This window comes from Argopecten irradians, chromosome 3, assembly GCF_041381155.1.
Source record: "Argopecten irradians isolate NY chromosome 3, Ai_NY, whole genome shotgun sequence".
Lineage (NCBI taxonomy): Eukaryota > Metazoa > Mollusca > Bivalvia > Pectinida > Pectinidae > Argopecten > Argopecten irradians.
Genome location: NC_091136.1, coordinates 41,288,206 through 41,305,299, shown reverse-complemented (window position 1 = coordinate 41,305,299; position 17,094 = coordinate 41,288,206). Strand labels below are relative to the sequence as shown.

Sequence of the window (17,094 nt, the reverse complement as noted above, 5' to 3'; positions counted from 1 at the left end):
TCCTTTGCAAAAGTTTTTTTTTCTACGCGGATGGTGTCACTGAATCCAAATTTGATGTTATATTCACTGGAATTAATTGATTGGAAATCATTTATTCAATGGAACTAATTTATACTTAAATTGTTTTTTAGTCTTATCCATAAATTAATATTATAATGAACATGTCGCGGTTGAAAATCTTTCCGACAATCATACTACCAGTATATTCAGCATAGGATCACAAGGTACTCGTGTTTGTCGGTGTTTTTCCGGTGAACTTCAGCTTTTCATCACTACTAAATAATCCATGCTTGTCCTGAAATGAGCTTTATTGGAAAATATGACGTGAAGTAAATCAAAACTAACTGAATATTATAAAACACATACACTGTATTTAGCAATAACTATTGATCATATTAACCTATATAGTTACATGGGGACAGGTAAAGATAATGAATATTTAAGAATTCATGTTTTTCTTATAAAAAAATAATTTACAAAGCTGTCACATAACTCTTTCAAGTGTCGACCATCATTGTGATTAATACTACCATAAATTGTATCAGAGCTAACTAAAAAAGTAATAATGTTTTCTGAGGTAACGCTAACCTGCAGACAGTCTCCAGTCTCCATGCTGATGATTCCCTAAATCATCCTAACTATCTACCTGTCCCGTGGGTGATGTAGCGTACCTACCAGGAATGATGGATCCTCAATGATGATTGAATGGTGACACCTTTTATAAGTCGAGATTCCACATAATGGGTCAAATGCTAAGTAGGCTGTACTCATAACCTATCTTTGTAGGTCATATAGGTCGATAGCTATACTAAAATTCTATACATTCTTTGCTGTGTTCCCCCAATCATTGAAAATTGAATCTAGATTGTAATTTTTATAAAAGGCACCTGCATCTTTTTTTTTAAAGTTTGGATCACTTTCTTTCAGCAGTTTTGATTCTTGTGAATTTGTAGCAAATTGTAAATTACTTATAATAATTCATACTGTGATAAGTTCATAATTCATAACTTATAAATACATGAAAAATACGCAGGAGCTCATCACAAAGGGTTGTATCGATATATATATCGCGAAGGAATACTGATTTGTGAAGTATCATTTACTTAGCCTTATGGTAATCGGAATTTTAATTATTAATTAATGAGTTTCATATGAAAATATTTCTTTTCGATATTCTTTCTATTACAATTACAGCGTTTGCTGTTATAAAATCAGGATTAGTTCATCGAGATGTGTTTAGATTGGGATCAGTTAAATGCGTGACCCTAAGATTTATATAACCGTAACCTGTCACATGTCATTACGGTGTAACATGTCTGACAAAAACATGCAAGAAAAACAGAAGGTTCCAATTACTCAATAGATATCTGTGTCTTAGTGTGACATGCTCGGCCTTGGAACTGGATTCGACAGGTACCGTCACATTGCAGTCTCGTCAAAACAAATCTAAACTATCACGCTCATTGTTTAAATAGTCCAAAAGAATTAGTTGTGTAATTGTCACATTTAAATGTCCATGTTTATGACCTCAGAATTGGAATATTGTATATAGGAACAAATAACATAATCAATGTTTAAATATAATCAACTGAGCTATCTAATATCTATTTGATAAACTAACAAGGTTGTACACTTCTGGTAATGAGACATGTCAGATCAATTGTGTGGACTGCAGTTAAAGTGCCAGCAAACCCTTCACTTGGACTTTTGAAACAAGATTTTTTCGTCGTGCCTTGTAGACTTGTACTATGACGGAAGGGCGCTCATCCTCTTTCTTAACGAGCACTACATAGACTGCGTCCTATTATTTCCTGTTACTGCTTCTGCTGGTTTTCTCTTTTCTTTCTTTTTTAACTTCCTCTATAACCATATCTTCACATATTCTCAAATGACCACACGGGTGGAGAAGATATAAAACGCCATAAAAACTAACTAAATATCGTCACATTAGCTATGAGGTAGCTTGTACTTTTAGCCCCTATACTCAGATACCACTTGATATTATATTATACTACTGAGAGTGGTGAACCTCCTGAAGTCACGACATCCACAAAAACAGCTTTAACCCTTATAATGGAGTACCTACGTCCCAGTCTTTAGGTTTTCTAGTGTATTGTATACTACACTTAATAGTTATTGTTGATTTCTAAACTAGTTGTAATATGATGACTGTTTTGCATTTACGGTGTTTACGTAACATAAACATGTAATGGAACCTCTCCAGGTAAACATTCTCACAAAGGGTGAACTATCTGTATTGTTGTGTGCTAACCTTACAACACAAACGACACCTACCATGTAACATGAAAAGTTACATTAGTGTCGCAATGGTGTTTACATACATCATAGTGAAGATGCTTGACAGTGTAAATAAAAACTGATTCAGCAAAACAGCAACCTTACAACGTAACGCCAAGAACAAACAAAAATGTACAATGTATATGGTTTGATATTTATTTAATATATCATACTTGTCAAGTAACGCGATAAGAAATCGCTGAGATGAAATGAAATTGTTTGTAATAATGTACAGACATATCGCGATTATGATTGTCATTAAATGAACATCCACAGAATACTATAGTAGCTGCTCACTGATAGCAGTGTCCATCATATTGTTCATAAATAAAAGTATATTATATGTAATATACTTTTATGTATACACACGGTATTGTTGTGTTCTTCACAGATTGAACAAATGTTTGTATTGATGTTGTCATCGAAGTGGACGCTATGGACAATGTTACCAATGTATGTTGGTGGTGACACTGGGGAGGCTACTGCTGTTGTAATAACCACAAAAGCAAGGTTATCAGTTTCAATAGACAGGGTCTCTGGTGTAAAACAAAGATATAGTGTTCATTTCCTCACTAGCTTCTCAATCGTCACTATCTGTCTCCATGGAATGTCAAATTAGTAGATAGAAGCCGTGTATATTCGAAAGTCACCGTTGGTATCCGTCCTGCCGGGTAATAGATGTACTTGAGGGATATCATCTGGAAAATACAAGAGAAGTATGGTAAGTTTCGAGTTTAAGGAGAAAAGACGAGCTGGAAACCCATTACTGTTATATATCATATATGTTAAAGTATACCATATCTATTAATGTATAATCCTAATTATACTGTAATAAATCAGAAATGAAAACGAAAGAAATTTTGTGACTTGATATTGAAATATGTGTATAATAAGAATTGAAATCTTTTAAATGAATTTTTTTTTTTACTTTTTATAGGGCTTATAATGATATATAATTATATATATGATAAAAATGAGTATTTACCTGTAGGCACTCGGGCAGCTGTTCACCAACATATATCTCTTAGAGATGAATCTCAGTCTTCTGGAAAGTTGTGTGACATTCTCTCCTGACAAGACAAGTGTCTTCTCATGTAGGCTTTCATATGGAGTGTCTCTATGTCCATGAGGTCGGACCCAGACATGTCTAACACTGTGTGTGTTAAGACACAATTACTACTAAGTGTAACAGCCCATTGTATCTTTGACCACAGGGGATCAGTAATAATGGCTCAACGAATTGTAATGTCAGTTCAGATACTACTTAGAACACGCTTAATGATGTTAGACTTCTTCTTGCTGTGTTTTAAAGAGGTTTGCACCACGCTTTTGAAGATAGGTACCACACCCTCCTTGGCGAAGGCAGAACTCTCCAGAAAATGGTCTGAAGACATACGTTTAGCCAGAGATTCCCCCTCCGTCGTTGTCACATGTTGCTTGTTCCATTCCTGTCGCAGATCAGTCTGTGTCGCTACAAGGAGGACTGGACGTTTCCTGGCGATTTTGCGGATCTCAGGCGCCCAGAAGTCCCGGACACTTTCAAATGATTCTCTATCGACAACGCTGTAGCAGATGATGAAGACATCTGTAGAGGTGTAATCACTGTTTGTAATGACATCGTGCTGAAAATACAAAAAATATAGGCATTAGTTAATTGTGATATACGGTAACTGGCAATTATGTCTGACTTTTGTCATTTGATATTTATGATTGTTGAAATGGTCTTATTAATGAAAATATGAATAAGAGTACTAAATATAATATTGAACTTACCTCTCCGGCCATATCGGTCAGTGTAATCCCATATTTATTTCCGTCCACATACGTGGTACCACTGTATTTGTCCATCACGGTAGCCACATAATTGACCGGAAATGTCCGGTCAGCAAATGAGCGTGCAAGGCACGTTTTCCCGACCATCCCGTCCCCAACTAGGGTACATTGGACTCCGGATTTGTAGACAGACATCACCATCTTTGCGTTTTGTGTGTAATATTATGTTATACAGGTATTCCGATACAGGTGTGTAGTGTAAGACACGAGTATTTTATAGCAAAGCTAGTTCCGTGTCGGACTTTTATACACCTGGGGCGCGTCACAAGCAGCCAATCAGAAGCAGACGTCCCGTCATGGGAATGTACCGGTTTTCTCACATGTGTATTGGAACAGTAGCACGTGGACCAAACCATCAGACCGATAAGTTTAATCTGATGCAAGTATATTTGACAAGCGATTAGTTGATTAGGACTTTGAACCTTATCGATAAGTCTGGATTCTTAGTATTAGTAGGGAGCGAACATACCTGGGGATAACCGAGCGTTCTGGATTTCATTTTCGCTACTCAATGCATAGGGGTGAAGGGGTTCCTAGTGAGATAAGTGTATCGGAAGTAGATTTATAGATAAGCTGATAATCACAAATTGTAGGGAGATCAATTACTGGATAACGCAGTTAATTTTATATTCACATATATACGGGGATTAATATGATTAAAACCGTATAAGGAATGTATGGTATGTACTAGCATGTGTTGTATTTACCGTTACTAAAAAGTATTAGAACATTTCATTCATGATTATGGATAAAATATGCGTTGTCACTTTGCTAAAAACCGAATTATTTTTCCCTTAATAAATTGCGACACTATCGATAATATTTTAAAACTATGAATCAATACATTATTATATTTATAATATCATTTCGTATCTTCAACAATTGATTTTTCCTCATTAGCTGAGTCGTGTTGATAAGTAAATGGTACAGTGTATAAAAGTGTATACAAATTAAATGTTTAATTGATAATGTAACAGATCATAAACCTCATCGTGGTTAGACATGTTTGCCCTGCTGTCAGTCAAATAAAAGGTCACAACACCTCACATTGATGGGATATTCTACTTATTAAATAATTACTTCCGCCATAGGGCTATCTGAACATGCTGGTATGTACATTTACACGTTGATGAATGTATCATGTATGCAAAAATATTTTTCAGATAAAGGTTACATTTTCTAAACATTTGAAATTCTTTGAAATAATTTCAAATGGGTTATTCCAATGCAAGTTACGAGGACCTTTTCATTTTCAATCCATATTTTGACCTTTCTTCTGCTTTCATTTCAAGGGGACCACAGTCTTAAGCTACCTTCCCTCTTCATACTCTTATCCCCCTTTACCTCCTTCCCCCCTTTCTCTTTCCTTTCTTACCCCCGCCTCCTTTTCATTATCAATAATGAAAAACAAAGTAATTTCTAGTGTATGAGAGGAAAATGCCAGAATGGAAGATAAGTGGAGTAATGTACAAATATATGTGGCAAATGTAGTTTTTTTTTGATACATTGTTTAGAAAATAAAATATTAAAAAATGTTTACACTGATGATGTCTAGACGACCATATTAGCGTTCATAGATTCACTGATTCGCTGTTGATATGAAAACAACGAAATTCATTCATATGCACCCATGCTATTATTACTACAAAAAATATCTACCGGTGGATTTAAAGTTCTTACCACAAAAAACACTCTCAAATGTTTGATATTATTTCATGTATATCATTATCAACACAGTTTGTCATAAGCATCTCTGACGATCCAATAGGAATGTCAAACATATTAAAGGTGAAGATATGTGTTTCTTTAGGGTGTGCAACCCTTTAAATGTGCTCTATCTCAGTCTGAGGCCCAGGTAAAACCCACTATATGATCCAGATTTTGACCTTTTCCATTTAATGTCTTCATCATCGTGGCCCATAGTACCATTAAGCAAGTCCGACATTAATGAAAGCGCTGTATGTTAAAGGTAGAGTGACTAGATAGTATTAAGTGATATTGTTTTATACCTTTAATATTCCATTAGATTGCGATATCATTATGGTTGAGAAGGCAGATTTCACTAAAGCTGACATGATGTTTTTCAGCTTCTGGGGTAAGGTATCCGAGTACAAACTGGAGAGACAGTGTCTTCTACATCCCTAACACTGTATGGCCAAGCATAGGAGTGAGGAAATGGTCAACATGTCAAAATAATATAAATATTGTGTTAACAAACATCTTAACATATTGTTTACAGTAGAGATAGGGGTATCTCAGTACAAAATGAACAGACAGATACACTGTGCCAACGCTACTTCACATTTAAGCATAAAAATGTTAGTGTATTTAATTTAACATATATTATTGCTACACATGCCATAACTTAGTATGTTTGTATTTAAATAAAAGAGAACGGCGATTTACTACAGTATGACCATCTTACTTGGTACAATTTCATTATACAGTTTTCCCCTATATCAACATCACACACTGACATAGCGAGTGGGATGAGTTTATAGTCTACACGTATCTCGTCTAAATAACATAAATGTTGTTTTAATACATACCGTAAAGAAATGTTTATACTACGAACAACCATAAGTTGCGGTTTTGACGTCAAGGTAAAAAAGTGATTGGACTAATGATTTAAAGTTGTATCTTTTTTTAAATAACATAAACAACATCCAAACATATCGTACCATATTGTCTACAACTGAGTCTATACGCCATTCTGTGGTTGGGCGCCTAAGTACAAAGTGATTAGGCAATTTTAAACTACCACATCATTTTTCTGACCAATAAAGCCATGCCTGATCATTTATCAGAGAATTTCATCTCAGTGACACAAAATTGTGTTTTAGCATTAACTAAGTAGTCTATTCAACAAACAGATAAAGGCGATTAACTGCTATTAAGGCCTCTCGGTACAACAGTGGTCGGTCAGTTGTATTATGACAAGGGCACCAACTGACCACAAGCATTAGAAGGTCAACAATCAACAGATGCCATCTTAATACCCTTAACCACCCTATTGTTGTGGTCATTATCTGGCTATATAATGTATATATTTTAGAGTCAGATATGTTTTATAGCTGCCCGGGTGGCTTAGTACACAGTGACCAGGCAATTCTGATATATCCAAGGCACTCACTGACCACAAATGGTCAGTATCATGGTAAAGGTATTAAAAGGTCAAATATCTTTGCGGATCATATCTCAATGACCCTTAATATTGCCGTCAGTTAAATACCTATTTTACTTGTGACGATTAAGAGATTTGGAATTACCCGGTGTAAACATGAAATGACCAGCTGTAAGTTACCTAGGTCCATAGGTACAAAATAAATCGTACGCCTGCTTAGCAGGACAATGTCATGTATAGTGTCCCTAGTATTAAAGGTGAAGCGCCTGCAGAAATGTTATGCTTATCCTCATAACAATGCTAATGATGCCGATAAAGTGTCGGCAAAAAAACTACAATGTACTTCTCTATGATTAACGGTCATTTAGTACTTACTTCCTCTGCCAATGCGTTACGACATATATTTTTTCTCTCTCTGTCATATCACTGAATTCCAGATAGACATGCAGCTGTCGGCTTATAAAAAGAATTACCATAAAAATATGATTGTATACATAAAATAAGGTATTATGAGGTGGGTCAAGCAAGTGAAAAGCGACGTTTGTGTTAACATAGGTATGGTAATAAATGTAGATTATCACTTATTTATGTAAATGTTTAAAGGTAATAATTTGTCTGTTTTTCCAAATCTTAACTCTAACGATAAAAATATTTCCTTGACATCAAGAAATTCTCCAAAATGATTTTAAAGACATAATTGTGATCAGCAAAGATATCATAATATTATTCCTTTTCTTAAAAGGTGTAAGTGGCGAAATAGGAATAGCTAGGGACACTGGCGTGAATATAAACTGAACTGCATCATATGACCTTGTTGATCAACGGATCAAGTGATGTTAATGAGAAAATCTGAATTTGGAGATGGGGAAGGCACAACGATGTCAGGTCTCCTAATGGCAAACGTTAATATAAATTAATAAAACATAAAGTTTCAGATATTTGATATGGTGTCTGAGACCTCCTCTGGTTATATCAGTTACGGAATAGTATCCAAGACAATGCAAAAAGGAAAGATTGTGCCATTTTTATATAATATAACGTGACAGACATTTACTATATCCTATATAGCCTACATAAGTATTAAAGGGGCAATTCAGTGAGGCTAACTCTGTTACATAACCACGAAGCAAAATATGTTAGGATTGTATTGTTATACATTCCTTATGAAACATTTGATAAGAAATATTGACAAATTTCACAACATTGTTAAGTATTTTGATTTATGCTGTTGAAATTACAAATCGTTGATCAATACGATTAAGCAGTTACAACATGTACGCTGTACCCATACCCGAACCAAAGTCATGCGTGTTAAACAAATGCAATACATAACCACTGAGGAGTTGAAGGAATTATTTTAGACAAGAGAATGCGTTTAATAAGGTAAACACACTACCGTAAGAGCGATATGAGTAGTTCTAGACAAAAAATTCTTTACTATACTGGCAAGGGCCAGAGTTCGGCATACAAGACGTCCGACCACGATGTGTAATGGCGGACAGTGAGCGAATTTGAACATTTCACATACATTTTACTACAGTCAGCTTTTCTGGCACATCACAGTAAAGCAAACAAATCTAATTTCTATTAGAACTGGCTTGTTTCCGATATATGTGCAAATTTTAATGTACTCTTAGACTGATTTGTCCCTTTGATTATTAAGGTCATAGAGTGTGATTGAAGGTAATCAAATCATCTGCCATATCTATTTTCCCAGTTTTTCATGGCAAAATACAGTTAGTCCAATGGTGTTTTTGCGTATTGTTATTGATAGCAATGTAGAATGCGCGAAATATAAATTTACATGGAAACGATTTGGCTTAAAGTAAAAATTTACAAACGAAACTTGTGGCATTTTTTTAATGTTTAGCCTTATGGTTCCCCAATTCAGCATGCAAAAAGCATAAATAAGAATGTTTGAAGACGACCAAATTAGAATTATAATCAAACAATGTTAATGACATAGCCGTACTGTCGGGCATGATGATAATAGAATTAGAAACCAGAAGAAAATATAGGATTAAAAAGTGTTTTATGTTTATTTCATACATTTTATTCATTACATATTCTTACCCCAGCTACGATAGCTATTTAAGATTTCATACAGGAAAAATGTCTAACTTATACCTTACATAAATCCTTTAATATTTTTTTTTCCAATAGATAGTTGGTCTGCAATGAACTAAACAAATTAAAGGGTATTTTTACCTTTACGATGATAAATCGCGTGGAATCTTTGATAAAACAAAGTCTCCAGATCAATTCAAAAGTTTTGTGTAATCAAATTATATGATTAGATTTGGAACGCTTAAACCCGACAGCATATAAGCTTATCATTTGGAATATGCTATTACACTTATTCAATTATGTATATTATTAAAAGTATTCCTCAATTGCACTAGTTAGATTTGACAGGTGTATTAACACGTCGAGATATTTACATCATCAAACTTCTTTAAAAGATTTTCATGTCATTTTTTATTTTATTTTTACCTATAAATGTTTGCACTCTATGAAATATAGATGATCGGGCAATCAAATATCAATAAGCAATTTAATTCAAGAAATCGTATAATACATATACTTTATCAATTTTCTGTTTTTGTGGCTGCCTTTTTACACATTTGTTCTGTTACAAGAAATGGCATGTTGTATTAATTGGCTTCCCAGCAGGGAGCCACTGACCGCGTGTGGTAAACTTGTGGATAATGTCGCTCAAGTAAGAGAAGTCTTTATATAAAGTCAATGCCTTCACCGCTGGGGAGTTTTACTGACGGACTGACCTGTTGACATTCAAGATAAGAAATATTGGGCGCTGGTGATATAAGTATACAATCGCAATAATTACCTTTATAAACTAAACATGAAAAATAACGTATTATCGCTAATCTTCGAGATTGTCACACTCCGGGAGTAATACAAATTTAAAGATAAATTGCATATTTATGACGATAACTATTAAGTTTGGTAAATAAAGCTTTTTATTATTTAGAAATACTTGGAAAATCGCAACTTAAAAGTCCACGATTTTTTTATTCTATGCTAGAAACACTGGGAAAAGTCCCTGCCATGTTCTGCTAACTTCAAATTGACGTATAGCTCAGTCTTACGAACCCCTGTTTTTAGTATCACTTAATCCTATTTTGATAGATTTGAATGGATATGAATTAATGACACAGGCATTAAGTGTAGACTCTGAGTTTAATTGACAGCTTCTAATTAAACGTTGCATTTACTAAATTTGTCCCAACATTAGTATTAGGTTACTGTACCTGCTTACTTTTCCTTGCCACAACTTTCATCAAAATTGTTACTTTTTCGATTGATTTGAAAAATCGAGACTTAAATGTACGTTATTGGCCGGCTTTACGTAAGCAGACGCTTAACTTATTAACATAAATGTATAATCACAAATGCTATTGAATAATTAGCCTCCTTTTACATCAAAAAAGCATTCACGGATTTCCCAAGGATTAGACTTCTTATAACGTCATAACGTTCGAGGAAGAAGTGTTTCTTGTAACATCAGGAACCTATTACAATGAATTTTATACCAGCAGGTAATTACGCGCACAGGTGTAGCAAAAATGAAAAAAAAACCCGTGGAATGTCTTTTGCTTCTTGAACCACTTTTGCACCACTTCTATTTTGAGGGGGATATCTGGTGTTATCGTAATTAGCATTGTAGCTTTCCTCCTACCAATCAATCCTGGACATGGAGTGTTTGTACCTGGCAGCCCCGGACTAGTACAGTGATTAGAGTTTATGATGTACTTAGTATCCTACCAAGTCTAATATACCGAGTGTGACCCTAGCTACACCTACTTAAATCCTTTATGTTAATCGGCAGGACAGGAAACCTCTCCGCTGTGAATAAATTGGGGTGAAAGTTTAGAGCGTACCTGTTCACCGATACTAGATCAGGATTTACAGCCTGTGTAAAACACCCACTTCAAAACATTATATAACAAAAGAAAGTGACATGAGTGTTGCAAAGAGGGATTTAAAGTTGTTCTCAACAGTGTGAAATGGTGTTTCTTAAGTGAGTAATGACGCAGGCTTTTATGTAGGGTATTGATAAGTCTAAGATCTTAGGATAATAAATAGTGTGTGGTGGGAGAGAGGGAGCTAAAACAAATGTAATGATGACGGAAATAAAGTAGCGAAAAAATTACAGCTGTTAGGTGGAAGTAAGGGGGGTTTCGGAAATAAAGATTTCACTGAATGGTATTTTTTTCTGCTTAGATTGCCTTATCGACCAGAAGACTTTTGAAATGCCTTCATCAATCTCTCGTACCAACGTTTGATATGTTAATATTTCATACTTAAATTTCATTCAATCATTGACTAAAAAAAATAAAAATATGTTTTTGTCTTTTTTGTTTGACCTCCATGTTCTAAGTTTATTAATGATTTTTGAAGTAAGAAAAACGTACTATAACAAATTCAAAATAAGATAGGGATTATTAGTGCACATAAATCATGCTTCGTGTTCATTTTTATTTTGATACCTAAACAATGGTTAATATTTGATTTAAACATATGTATAATATTAAACATGAAGTCAACTTACAGATAGAGCGGATAAAAAGGAGCATTTACATAAACGTCAATTGTTCAACTATCAATTAAGTCATATGGACACCTTTGCACCGGACGCATGACGTTAAACGTATCTTTATTTATAGTGATGCACTCAGCCCGTTTTAAACCCGTCGTGACAGGTAGACATAAATACAATGGATATATATGCTTCCTTAATAATGTTAAGAAGTTGTCAGTTACGGCTCCTTGATGCACCATGCGCGTGTATTAGACAATGATAGTGAATATCACAGACACGGAGGAAGTGGCGCCGGGTTTGATTTAAATGTATATTAAATTCAATGGTTCATTCAAAATTACTGTTGAGGTCATTATGAGGGTCAGAATTGTACAGTCCTACTTCCGTGTGTGAAACAAAACAGGTCAGATTAAGGTCGGCGATTTGAAAAGTCATTCATTCAAACATGTGCCTGATTACGGATACAAATATTTCTTTCTGTCTTTGGTTGCTTTGTTCTTTAATTCTTTTTCTCTCTTAATGAAGAGATGAAAGGAAAAAGATTTCATCAAAGCGAAGAAATTATATTTTTATCATGTTATTAAATTGTTCGATATCAGCGAGAGAATTGTTAAATTGGTTTACTAGAGGCTGAATGGCATGTCATTTATATACTTGATTAATTAATATATGACATATAACCTGTACCCATTTAATATGTCACGTAATGAAATAAAATACCATTATACTCTATTATCAACATTTATTTCTTATTAAATATAGAGATTACTCAGTTAAATATCCGGTGATATCAAGTGAATTGCTGAGGCTTAAGTTTATCTCCCACAATGGGAGTGCATTTGTACCGAGATTAAAGATTGGTCAGTCTTGTGACGTCATGAAAGAATGCGAAACGCTCCTTGCTGTTGATATACGTGATAATGAGAAACTGACCACTGATATCAGAGGTCATTTTGTAGGTACATTGTTGCAACAGCGCAGACATCACATCATGACTGATGACGTAGACTGTGCTTTTTAGTAAACCAAGATATATATATATATATAAAGGGTTTTCGTGCTTCTATTTGCCATTCCGTATAGGCGGTAATTTCCGCGGGGATGATATTTTCGTGATTTATCAAGACATTGCTATAATTGTGAAAATTTGATCAAAGAAATTATGATAAATGGTTGAAATTTACTCTCAAAGTCAGATCGCGAAAATGTAAAACTGCTAAAACTTTATTTTCTCGTTTTAAATCAAATTGCTAAAATTTTGACTTGCGAAAATAACCGGCTTTATGGTAATCTATTAAATATTGAATCGTCAATTTATTGAAAACCCCAAATAGAACAGTAAATGTTGAGTAAAGGAGATTTTTTCTTCTCTATAATACTAATGATAAAACTTCATTAGGTAACATATGTTTAAGTATCAAATCTAAAAAGGAATGGTGGCCAAAATGAAAATAAGATCGAAACAAGTAAAATTTCAATTTTCGCATTGTGAAATCAAGGAGAAGGGACGATTCTACGCAGCACAACATTATTTGTTCTTTGGATAGTAACCTTGTGCCATTGGAACTGCGACTACACTTATTTAAATTGAATCGTCAATCGTTATCAATCGTTGACTTTCCAGAACTGATGAGTAATACTTCTATCTAAACGCGTCGTTGATGAGGTACAACCAAATCGGACACTTTTGGTGTCAATTTTTCTTGTATGCTTTATACGAGTTTTTTTCAGTTTGACTAGAAACAATAAAAACTGACTATGGGGTGTAAAATCTTTTCGCATTGGTGTTAACACGGAAAGGTATGTGGCCGAGGCTGTCCGTGTGGTCTGTGTGACATTGTAAATCAGGTATGAGACAATGTAAATATTTGACCACACTTAATCTATATCATTGTATTATCCAGATTTCGTGTTATCCCAACCCTAAGTTATGCTGGCCTGTGGCCGTTAACATGGACTGACGGTCTCGCTCTGCGGACAAGTTCAAGGTCATAACGGTTAGTGAAAGGACAAAACAAGATATCATGTAATCTAAATTGAATTGAGAGCTAGAATATGAGTTATCACTACATATCGTTTTACTAGTATTTGCCTATGCTCCGTCATTTATCATCATTTATTACCGTTGCGAAATTTTAGGTTCGCGATTCTCTTGTCATATTCTATCAAGCTAGGATGGCTTTATTTTTAGTGTGTATAAATTTGGCGTTTTCGTGTGCTCTTTGTCAAAATTTGGTTTAGTCTTATCCAAGTCCTTATCGTACAGATCAACAGTTCACTTGTCCGTTTCGTTTGGTACGTAATCAATTCTGAAATCATGCCACATTGTATTTTGATATATTTATGTATAGCTTTTCATCTATCATTACAGCAGTTGTAGTAGAATAAAACTTTTTGTCTCGGCATAAGTCTCGTCAGTGATAAGGTCGAAAAAATTACGATATTTGAAGATACAAAAAATTAAAACTAGAAAACACCAGAAAGCACAACATCAATTTGTTATGTAATAAATCCAAGGCAAAAGCTGTCAAGGCTAAATAAGATCACAAATATATCGATTGGTCAGACTGGTCAAGGTTCGGGTCATTTTGGAGGCTACTGATGGTTTATTGACGTCACCCTGATAGCATTCACATAGAAGGTATTGGGGAATCAGCAAGCCTGGAACAAACAAGGGGGTCAATACACATGTCCAAGGCTATCAAAGGTCATGACCTGTAAATGTTTTACACGTGATCTATTAGTGGAATCAAATGTTTGTAATAAATTGTTTCATCAAAGTTCGGATTTCTGAAATATTGGACTATATGTAACATATAATAATAGATAAGCAGATCAGGGGAAATTAATTTGTAATATTCTTTCTTTTTATCTTACCGATTCTTACTAAATTCTCGGGTTGATTATTCGAGGTAAACACAAATGTTTGACCTCAGACTGAAGTTGACAATCAATAATTCAGGTCCCTAGCTATGTAAGCCTTCCTCGCTTACCTCTTTGCTTTATTATAATGAGCCCGATAGGGGCTATTTACACCTTATTTGAAATGCCAGTTAATAATTTCCACTTTCAATAGTTAACTTTCCATTTTTTGTTAGGAATAGTCCGGTTCCCTGCATCTATAAGGTTTGTTACTATTGACACAATGATTAGTGATCATGCCGACAGCTGAAAAATTATCTGACAGTTTAATAGAATCAATGTAATGAGGATCATTAGACTTCGGACACCATGTTAGAAACGTTATTTTAATCGATGTTAAGTAAGAGATATTCGATGATCTTGTGGGTCAGAAGACATGATTTGCTATTTCGGTAACAACGTTTGCATTAAGAGCATCATCCTCGATATTGCAGGTGTTATTATCACTTTCATTATATCCACCCCTGTACTAGGCAATGACAAAAACTAAAAGCTCATTATATGCGGCAACCTGTATATAATGAGACAGAGTAGACTGGTCCTTTGATGTGCATCAAAAGAAATTGATTGATTGAATAACAGTCCACTATATTGACTTTTTAAAAGTTAGGCGTCATTCATCTGTAATCATCAAAAGTATTTCTTCGCTGTGATAGGCTAACTTTCCCTTTTAATTATGACGTAGTCCAGGAACCTGCATCACACAGCTATATCAGTACTGGTCAGTGACGTTAGTGTCTCAGCTTTGTGGATAGTGGTTTGCTGTATGTTTCTGTTAATTACAATTTATCTCGGAGTTTGGCGGACATAGCTAGGAAGGAACTAGTGTGAAGTTAAATGTAGCATTTAACCCCTACCCACTTGGTGGTCCAGACGACATTATCAATACCTATGTATGAGACACTTTAAATATCTGACCATATAATCTACAGTATATCATGGCTACATTCCGAGGTCATGTTTTACCGAAGTTATGAAAACCTCTGTCCGTTAACAAGGTCTGATGCATGAATGTGACAAAGGTACGACCTTTGAACCTGTAACTATCTTCAAGTATCATTCCAATAACGATAAGATTTCAGAAATATCAAAATTAATTTCAGTATCAGCTGCGGAAAGAAAAAATAATCCTTATTTCTTAATTGAAAAAGAGTTCTCGACCATGTTATCGAAAGTTCATTCTTTTGAGATGCTTTCTGCTTTATCCATAACCCTGACATTAGTTACTATGTAACAAGTTAAAGACAGCAACTGTCAAGGCTAAACAATTCCAAAATACTTTCGAGTGATCATACAGGCTAAGGTCCATGTGATTTGGAGACTATTGATGATTTATTGACGTCAAACTGATAACATTCACATAGATGGTATTGGGGAATCAGCAAGCCTGGAACAAACAAGGGGGTCAATACACATGTCCAAGGCTATCAAAGGTCAAGACCTATAAATGTTTTACACGTGATTCATAAATGGAAACTACCTTTTGTTTTTTTTCACGTTTCATAGCACTTAGATGCTGCTTGCATCACTGGATACAATATATCACATATATATTGAATGTTTTAAGTAGTCACAGCCTCATTGGAGAACCATTTTATGCATACCGGTATCATATCAATACTCGGATAGTTTAATGTAAATATGTTGTAATACTATTTGTTATCTTACCTGTTATTGCCAACTCCCTAGGTCAGTTTGCAAACAAACATGGATGCGTGACCTCGGTCAAAAGTTAACTATCAAGATCCATATCGCATGTCTGCTGACAGCATGCTTCTTAGTATCATGCTCTCATAGAAAAACAACATCGACCTTTTTATCATTGAAAATGCCAATGAATGATACACAAAGTTATACAACGTGTAAAGCAGAATTGATATCTTAGTACGACATATAACAGTTTACTTCTATAGGAAACGTCAGAGATGTAAATGGTCAAATCTTTCACCATCATAAGATTCAAATGAATGAAATAATTACATGTCTATTTATCTTGATGTTCGATTCTGGTAGCTTAAAATTTCTGTTTAATTGGGAGAAAACAAATGATCAAGTTCTATTATGATACTTTAGTCCATTAAGTTATGAAGTAAAATAGTAACAATAATTCTTTTTACGTGAATAGTATGTGGACAAAGCGAATGACAAGGGATTTCTACAGAAAAAAAATCGAACAAACTCAGTGAGGAAGCACAATGTCATTGTGTGAGGATTTCTGCTTCCTTTTCATGAAAGACATCAAGACCTGACGACCTAACTAAACGTTGGAGAAAGTGATACATGAAAGGTTCGTCGATGAAGTTGCAGTTCCATGGGGAATATTATGATAAATTCAATTCATGCTCACTGTTTC

The 17,094-nt window shown here is 34.6% G+C and overlaps 1 protein-coding gene across 1 annotated transcript; it reads right to left on the bottom strand.

Moving 5' to 3' along the window:
• Positions 1-2,431: 2,431 nt before the first annotated feature.
• On the bottom strand, positions 2,432-4,368 carry LOC138318620 (cell division control protein 42 homolog). Its single transcript, XM_069261150.1, has 3 exons — positions 4,072-4,368; positions 3,284-3,920; positions 2,432-2,996 (listed from the first exon to the last, which is right to left on the bottom strand). The coding sequence occupies exons 1-2, from the start codon at positions 4,270-4,272 to the stop codon at positions 3,552-3,554; spliced, it is 570 nt and encodes a 189-aa protein (XP_069117251.1). The 5' UTR covers positions 4,273-4,368; the 3' UTR covers positions 2,432-2,996; positions 3,284-3,551.
• Between the last annotated feature and the right edge of the window lie 12,726 nt (positions 4,369-17,094).

What these genes read in the sequence shown, in the direction of transcription:
- LOC138318620 (XM_069261150.1), bottom strand. Translation starts at nt 4,272, where the DNA reads ATGGTGATGTCTGTCTACAAATCCGGAGTCCAATGTACCCTAGTTGGG. An exon ending in TGACCGATATGGCCGGAGAG is followed by an intron (nt 3,921 to 4,071) that starts GTAAGTTCAATA and finishes TTGTATTTTCAG; the next exon opens with CACGATGTCATTACAAACAG.